Source organism: Babylonia areolata, chromosome 2 (assembly GCF_041734735.1).
Source record: "Babylonia areolata isolate BAREFJ2019XMU chromosome 2, ASM4173473v1, whole genome shotgun sequence".
NCBI classification, from domain to species: Eukaryota; Metazoa; Mollusca; class Gastropoda; order Neogastropoda; family Buccinidae; genus Babylonia; species Babylonia areolata.
The window spans coordinates 66,031,390-66,040,750 of NC_134877.1; the positions used below are offsets into that span (position 1 = coordinate 66,031,390).

The 9,361-nt window shown below is 37.6% G+C and overlaps 1 protein-coding gene across 1 annotated transcript in view; it reads left to right on the forward strand.

Moving 5' to 3' along the window:
• Positions 1-8,890, forward strand: part of LOC143276476 (beta-galactosidase-like) — a 32,038-nt gene extending 23,148 nt beyond the window's left edge. The window contains exon 16 of the mRNA XM_076580990.1: positions 1,337-8,890. Within this exon, the coding sequence (XP_076437105.1) occupies positions 1,337-1,573 (237 nt within the window). The 3' untranslated portion in view covers positions 1,574-8,890. The remainder of the gene's footprint in view (positions 1-1,336) is intronic.
• The last annotated feature ends 471 nt before the right edge of the window (positions 8,891-9,361 follow it).

Sequence of the window (9,361 nt, forward strand, 5' to 3'; positions counted from 1 at the left end):
TTTGGATGTTCAGAATCACTCACACTCCCTACACACAAAGAGAGAAATGCACAGAGGGAAGTAGAAAGACGGTTTTATTTTCTGGTATATTATTTAACTGGATGTGTGCTTGCTATGATGGAGTGAAGTGTTAAACAAACACGCTCCATCAGCCAGTGGATGTGTGCTTGCTGTGATGGAGTGAAGTGTTAAACAAACACGCTCCATCAGCCAGTGGATGTGTGCTTGCTATGATGGAGTGAAGTGTTAAACAAACACGCTCCATCAGCCAGTGGATGTGTGCTTGCTATGATGGAGTGAAGTGTTAAACAAACACGCTCCATCAGCCAGTGGATGTGTGCTTGCTGTGATGGAGTGAAGTGTTAAACAAACACGCTCCATCAGCCACTGGATGTGTGCTTTCTATGATGGAGTGAAGTGTTAAACAAACACGCTCCATCAGCCACTGGATGTGTGCTTTCTATGATGGAGTGAAGTGTTAAACAAACACGCTCCATCAGCCAGTGGATGTGTGCTTGCTATGATGGAGTGAAGTGTTAAACAAACACGCTCCATCAGCCAGTGGATGTGTGCTTGCTATGATGGAGTGAAGTGTTAAACAAACACGCTCCATCAGCCAGTGGATGTGTGCTTGCTATGATGGAGTGAAGTGTTATACAAACACGCTCCATCTGTCTTTATTTCACAGCATTGCACAGTAGCCTGACCAGCCTAGCAACAGTGATTTTTTTTCAGTTTTGATGGCTATGGCACATATGCAGCATTAGTCTGGAAAATTAGACAGATTCTAAGTGAATCAGTCATGCATGAGTTTTAGACATGCTTTTGTTCATAACTGTGTTGTGGTTTAAAAAAAAAAAAAAAAAATCTTTTTCAGACTGTTTTCAGACAAATTAAACAGCCAGATTTATTATCTAAGAGTTTAAAAAATCTGTCCTTTTTCAGATTGCTTTGTCAACACACAAATTACACAGAAAGATTTATTATTTCTAAGTACATGTTTTAGTTATAGTGTACACATGATACTGCTTATTAACTGTGTAGTGGTTTAACAAAACAGGGTCTTTTTTTAGACCGCCCCCTCACCAGACTTTCTTTTTCAGACTGCTTTCTCAACAGACAAATGAAATAGATATAACAGGAAGATTTTTTTTTTTATAGCTGTTTTCTCAACAGATGAATTAAACAGAAAGATTTATATTATTTCAGTGTTGAGATTTAAAAAAAACCCAAAAAACCACCCATGAAAAGCTTTCGTTTTTCAGACTTGTTTTCTCAACAGATAGAAATGAAACAAGTCACATTTGTGTGTGTATATATATATATATTCCTCCAGGGCCAAGCGTTTGTGAATGATTTCAACCTGGGTCGTTACTGGCCAGAGGAGGGGCCTCAGGTCACCCTCTACGTTCCGGCCTCCGTGTTCTCGCCTGCGGGGACGAACCAGATTTCTGTCCTGGAGCTGGAGCACTCTCCCTGCTCCAGAACCAACGCCACGCTGTGCTCCGTCACCTTCACCGACGTGCCATTCATCAACGCCAAACCCGCTGGCAGAAGTGATGTCAGAGCTTAGTCGATGGATGAGTGGGAGTGGGCGAGACGTGATGTTCATTGAAAATGCGATTGATTGACAGTTGTGTGGGTTTCTTTAATACTCTGCTCTGATTTGTTTTTATATCAGTTGTGTTCATGACTGTTTCTTCTTTTTTAGTTTTATTTTGTTTTTTATTTCATGGTCACTCAAAGTTAACCCTGTTTTTTGAGGTGTGTTAACCATGAACCTTGGATTAGCACTAAATGGTGAGCAACTTACTCAGCCAGGTATTACTGTTAGCTTCTTAAATCTTTTGTGAGACAAAAACATGATCTGTACAAATGTACACACATGCTCATACACACACACACACACACACACACACACATGTGCACACAGACACACACACACACACAAAAATAATGCACAATGCACATTTTTATATAGTGTCTGAACTTTTCAGCTGCACGTTTATCCAGACATTCCAGTTCATTTAACAATATTTTTACTGACTGTAAAATATTCTGCTGGTAAAGAAAGTCCACTTTGTACTTATTAGATAATTATTTTCTTTCGTTTGTGTATATATTACATGATCATTTTCTTTCATTTGTCAGTCCCATTTATAGCATCTGTACTTACATCATGATCTCTCAAACATTCCAGTTAAAAATAGGTAGATAGATTGATAGATCGATCGATCGATCAGTGATAGTTAGATAGATAGATAGAAAGAAAGAAATGAAAGCTTTAAACCTAATTCTGTGCAAACAGCAAAAGATTGCAGATCGTTATATTCATTATATAAGATATATTTTCTTCATATAAAAAAGAGAAAGCTCTAAGACAATCACTATGCAAACAGCAAATAACTGCAGAATGTCATTTTCATGTGTGGTTTTTTTGTTTTCCTTTTTTCATAGCATTACCATCAGACTGTTGCAGCAGGATGTTTGTGATATGTAGGGAGAGAGGGGTGACAGATCTGTGTCCAAATGACTGGAAGCTTTATTTCATTGACACATTTATTCCATTTTGTTTTGCTTGTCAGTTTTGGTTATGATGTCCCGTGTTGTTAATTGTTTAGATCACCCCTGCCCCCTCCTCCTGCTGATGATAATTGTTAGTGCTCTGGACCCATGTGCTGTTATTATTATTATTATTATTGTTATTGTTAGTAGTGGTAGCAGTAGTAGTGATTATCATTATTATCATCATCATCATTATTATTGTTATTATTGTTTAATTCTCAGGGTGCTTAGGCAAATGACATGACCATTTACAGGCAGAAGAAGAGAGAGAGTGCGGATCAGTACTAGTTGAGGTGACAGGTCTGGTATCATGTATGTAGGGAATGGGAAGGCAAATTAATGCAGCTGATCAACAGACGCTGAGAGAGAGTCGGCCTGGAAAGCCATACTGACTGCTTCATGTTTCATCTGTGCACGGAAAATATTTGCCTGTGGGAAATCTGTGCTCTGTATTTTATCTCTGTTTGATATTTCATCTGTGCATTGGAGAGATTTGCCTGTGTGAACCAGTACAGAGAACTGACAGTTTGGGAATAAGATTTTTTCTTCTTCTGATTTTGATGGTTGCAAATAAGACAGAAGTATTACTGGCATTAGCAGTGATAATATGTACCAAAGACTGTACTGGAAATTTGGGTTTGGATGGGATTTTTTGGGGTTTTTTTTCCCTTTCTCTTGCATTTAAGTAACTGTTCCTGGATATATAGATATTTTCTGATTAATTTACCTCACATTGTTTTTGTTGGCATTTTTTTCTGTTTCATCTATTTTATCCTCTTCCTTTCCTGTGTATGCGCTTATGCAAAATCAGTTGTCAATGTGTTGTCAAAAATGGAAATTAATACGATGATTTTGATGTTATTTTTAGGGAGAGGGTGTCGGGGTTGGGGGCATAGACATGTGTTCGTTACATGTATATGTGTATAATCAACGTATTTGCATCAGACGTTCTGAAACAAGAAACTGAACAACAAAGAAACAAAGCTTTTTGGATACTGGACTCTGCTATAAGATTTTGTCATTTTTCTTTTGGTTTTATTTTTTTTTCAGATTTTGATTTTATTGCTTGTCATTTTTGTTTTGTTTTATCAGTGCTTTTGAAATTTGCCGTGTACATTAACCCCTTGACTGCCAACATTTTGTAGGACAGCTGTACACCAAATGCCATTGAAAAACCCTGTCATTACTATGTACACTGAAACTACTGTAGCTTCTGTAGATATGTGAACTTATGCATGAAATAGTACACAGATTGATGCATAATAAGTTCAGATTTACTTTATATAGAATTAAAACAAAAGGACTAATTTGTGAGTTGTTGAGTTTAAAAAAATTTATTTCATGTTTATAGTATTTTGGGAATACTTCTGCAAACTCACAAGCTCAAGTTTTCAAGTTTTAATTATCCTTACACTCCTATTGGAGTGTGGAGGATTACTGCAAAATAATGTTTTCATGCCCAGAACAAACATTTCCAAATACACAACAATGTCACATAAAAGTTGAGAAAACTCAAATGTCTTTTAACTCCAAAAGTGTAGCTTGGCAACTTTTGCAAATCTAATCATCTTACTTACAGCTAAAATGATTTTTGATTCTTTGAGCATATTACAAAAATTAAAAACCAATTTTGGTGACAAATATTTTTTAGGAACATATCTATTTTGTAACTGATCATAATTGGGACATTCCATTATAAAATGAAACTCCTCCCCAATCACAGACATGTTACAAACTCACAAGCTCTCAATGTAGAAACAAACGAAAAGGGAGAAATAGTCTCTTGTTCATCAGAATTATCTTCCTCAGTCTCTTCTTCATGACTGTCTGCATCATTCATAATTTCTGACTAGCACTGAAAGGAACTGCGGGTCCAGGACCATCGTGGGGTCGCCATTTTGAAGAAGGCTGGTGACGGGCACAATAGCCGAGTGGTTAAAGCGTTGGAATGTCAATCTGAGGGTCCCGGGTTCGAATCACGGTGACGGCGCCTGGTGGGTAAAGGTTGGAGATTTTTACGATCTCCCAGGTCAACATATGTGCAGACCTGCTAGTGCCTGAACCCCCTTCGTGTGTATATGCAAGCAGAAGATCAAATACACACGTTAAAGATCCTGTAATCCATGTCAGCGTTCGGTGGGTTATGGAAACAAGACCATACCCAGCATGCACCCCCCCGAAAACGGAGTATGGCTGCCTACATGGCGGGGTAAAAACGTTCATACACGTAAAAGCCCACTCGTGTGCATACGAGTGAATGCAGAAGAAGAAGAAGGCTGGTGTCAGTTCTCAGGAGAGAGAACTCTGTGACTCAGTGAGTAGGAAAAGGGAAGCTAATCACTGTTATTAACTTTTCCTGAGCCCATCAACATCTGTCAGTGGTTCTCCATCTTCTAAATCAGGCAAAAAGTTTGATGAAATGCCCCCGTAAATTTAATGGAGATAAGCATAACAGAAGGCTTCAAGAGCTCTGTAAATTTAACGAAAGAGGTAGTCAAAGGGTTAAATGTATACTTTGCACACATTGGTTTTTTTTTTTTTTTCACATTGTACAGATAAAGAAAATTACTTGTCTGTTTCACATTCATCATATCAGCATAATGAGCTTCTCTTTTTACATTGTACAAATACAGAAAATTACTTCTGTGTTTCACATTCATTATATCAGCATAATGAGCCTCTCTTTTTACATTGTACAAATACAGAAAATTACTTCTGTGTTTCACATTCATTATATCAGCATAATGAGCCTCTCTTTTTACATTGTACAAATACAGAAAATTACTTCTGTGTTTCACATTCATTATATCAGCATAATGAGCCTCTCTTTTTACCCCTTCATACACATATCTATAATGTTTCATCTGGAAACCACTGCATGATTCTGTCAGCGTGACTGGTTTGGTGAAAACTATGTACAAGTTTCTCTCCCCTCCTCCATCCAGTACCCTTTCCTCTCTTTCTCCCCCCTCCTCTCCCCCATACTGCCACTACCACTTTGACATTATTTTTTGTTATACATATGTTAAAACTGCTTATTTGAGTATGCATAGTGCAACTGATTTGATATATATCTCTGTATCAAAATAGTGCCTTCAAACTAAGTGCATTTGTGGATATGTTGTATGATTTGCTGAGTTCAAAATGGAGGTTGAGGACAGTGTGATGGTTTGATCTTTAACACAGACGGGCGCAATAGCCAAGTGGTTAAAGCGTTGGACTGTCAATCTGAGGGTCCCGGGTTCGAATCACGGTGACGGCGCCTGGTGGGTAAAGGGTGGAGATTTTTATGATCTCCCAGGTCAACATATGTGCAGACCTGCTAGTGCCTGAACCCCCTTCGTGTGTATATGCAAGCGGAAGATGAAATATGCACATCAAAGATCCTGTAATCCATGTCAGCGTTCGGTGGGTTATGGAAACAAGAACATACCCAGCATGCACACCCCCGAAAACGGAGTATGGCTGCCTACATGGTGGGGTAAAAACGGTCATACACGTAAAAGCCCACTCGTGTGCATACGAGTGAACGCAGAAGAAGAAGAAGATCTTTAACATAATTTGATCTCATCCTGACGGGTATTGCTTACCTTGAAGCTGAATGTACTCAAGTATGACTTATTATGTACAGTTGTTTGGGGGAGAAAATGGAAATAAACTTTCGCTCAGTACCAATACAATGTGCAGTGTGGTGAATGGCGAATGCTATTGTCATGAGATATATAAGATTGTATATATGTATTGATCTGTATACATTTTTTTGAGTGTCAGTAATGAGCATACATGGCTTACTGATACAATCATCATTCATTGCCAGGTAATGTGGCAGTGTACACAAGGTTTCTTCCTTTTACACCCCCCGCGCCCCCCCTTTCTTAAAGGGATGGAGATGAAAAGGATGCATGTAGCCCGTATTAAGTACTTATATATGTAAACTACTGCTTTTCTTTCTTTTTATCTTCCATTTATTATAGTTAATTTAGCTGCTCACTAAGTATTAATATTATTTATTCATACATGTGTATCATTTTGACAATGTTCTTAAATTCTTAGTGTAGGGATCATGGATCAAATTAGCGGTAAATGACCGGCTGGAGCTGTGCTGGTTGGGGTTCATCCCTGAAAGTGCTTTGCCAGCTGGAGTGGTCTAACTTCTGGGTACTGTGATTTGAGGGTCCTTTTTGTTGTTGTTGTTGTTGTTTTTAATTCTTAAATTAAAAAAAAAAATTAGTGCTTTTTCTTGCAGATCCCTGACCAGTGAAAACATAAATCAACAAATGATTGTAGTCACTCCATGCAAGGAAGGAAGCACTCACACACACCCACACAAACACACATACAGACACACACACACACATGCACATGCAAAACATCCACTGAGGACAAAGAGGAGAGTAAAAGAGACTGAGAAGGGGAGAGGGAAAGTGTGCGTGTGTGGCAGTGTGGGGGGTACAGTGGGGGTAATTCACCAACTGTAAACTGCTCATTAGGATTACTTTGGCTGCATATAATTGAATTAAAAAAAAAAAAATCAAAACAAATTCATGGATTAATTAATGAATAGATAAATGGATACATCGATCAGTGAATAAATTACATAAGTTCTCAGTCAGTCTCACCAGCCAAAAGGATATCACTATTTGCTGACCAAAAATAATTAATTTTCCTTACTGCCAACAGACTGACCAGCTACACACAGGTTTGACAAGAAGGTTCATGGCCTCACGCAGGGTCTCAGAACTGGGTATCAATCCTCTTATGAGCCTTCCTGTATTTTGCTCAGAACAGGTCTGCAGAGTCAATCAGGATTTTACTTCTTCAGCTTGGGCAGTTTAAATATGTTCCATTTTAGGTGGAAGGTCAAAGCAAATATTCATCTGTGTGTATGCTTGTTTGCTTGCATATCATGTGACTCGGAGTAGGTAGGTGGTTAAGGTTGTGTGTGTAATCAATTTACATGATTGTGTGTCTGCTTAATTAAGCATGCATTACATGTGCACTTATGTTATTCAAGTGGACTTGCGTTTTTCACCCATGATCCAAGTACATTGCTGAGATTCATGACCGACAAGATTGTGCTTCACACATGAAACTGAAGACAACACAACGGTGAGCATTTCACTTGTTGATCTGAGTGGGTGACTGCAATCGGAGACTGACCACTAATGTGTAAGAGTGAGCAAAAAGAAACTAAGCACATGTCACACTTGAGACTCAACACAAAAAACGACTGTGTCTTCACACTCTACAAAGGAAAAGCACTTCACACAACACTCATAAAACTCTACTTCCCGAATTCAACAAAGCAAGTAGTAATGTTCACTACTCAAATTACATGACCCTTTAGTCTCCTTGTATGGTGACAAACAAGGAAATAGGAAAAAGCTTAATGCATAAGGTTTCTTTGTATGTATTGAGCATGCGAGTAATTGTACTGTGGAGAATATAAAAGAACACACACATAAAATTATGTTGCAAAAACATTTTTATTGTATATGTGTGCGTATGTGTTAGGGTAGCTGTTAGATACACATGTATTGTTAAAATGTATGTACGCAGTGTGTGTGTGTGTGTGTGTGTGTGTGTGTGTGTGTAGTCATATTTTGGTGTGTGTATGTAACATAGATGTAATGTTTTATGTTAACAAAGTGTTTTTGTAAAGCACCTAGAACAGATTTCTGGATAGTGTGCTATATACCATTATTATTATTATTAGCTTTTTGCTTTCATTGTTCCCTCTTTCTATGCTCCTTCTTCCTTTCAGTGAACTGTGTAGGGAAGGTGGAGTGAAATAGAGAACTTTGAAACTTTCATGCAGAGGGTCTGTAAGTAAGCCCATGGTTTTCCAGTTTTCACGCTCCCTACATGAGGATAAGTCATTGTGAAACATCTTTTTTTTTTCTATCACATTTATGAAGAGAGTTGAATCAATTTGATGTTACTCCCAACACCCCTCGGGAAAGATTCGGTTCAAGTCTTATGACATGATATGATATTATCAATATTACATTACATTATGTTATATTAATTTTATATTTCTGTTTGAATTATGCAAATTGCCTTATTTTCATTATTTGCTATTGATTCCTATGTTGAATTTGAGGTCAATGCATTGCAGTGATCCATCTTCTGTGAAATACAATGAACAGAAGTGTTTCAATGTGATTACTGTTGATTCCATCTTCTGTGAAATACAATGAACAGAAGTGTTTCAATGTGATTACTGTTGATTCCATCTTCTGTGAAATACAATGAACAGAAGTGTTTCAATGTGATTACTGTTGATTCCATCTTCTGTGAATTACAATGAACAGAAGTGTTTCAATGTGATTACTGTTGATTCCATCTTCTGTGAAATACAATGAACAGAAGTGTTTCAATGTGATTACTGTTGATTCCATCTTCTGTGAAATACAATGAACAGAAGTGTTTCAATGTGATTACTGTTGATTCCATCTTCTGTGAATTACAGTGAACAGAAGTGTTTCAATGTGATTACTGTTGATTCCATCTTCTGTGAAATACAATGAACAGAAGTGTTTCAATGTGATTACTGTTGATGTCATCTTCTGTGAAATACAATGAACAGAAGTGTTTCAATGTGATTACTGTTGATTCCATCTTCTGTGAAATACAATGAACAGAAGTGTTTCAATGTGATTACTGTTGATTCCATCTTCTGTGAAATACAATGAACAGAAGTGTTTCAATGTGATTACTGTTGATTCCATCTTCTGTGAAATACAATGAACATAAGTGTTTCAATGTGATTACTGTTGATTCCATCTTCTGTGAA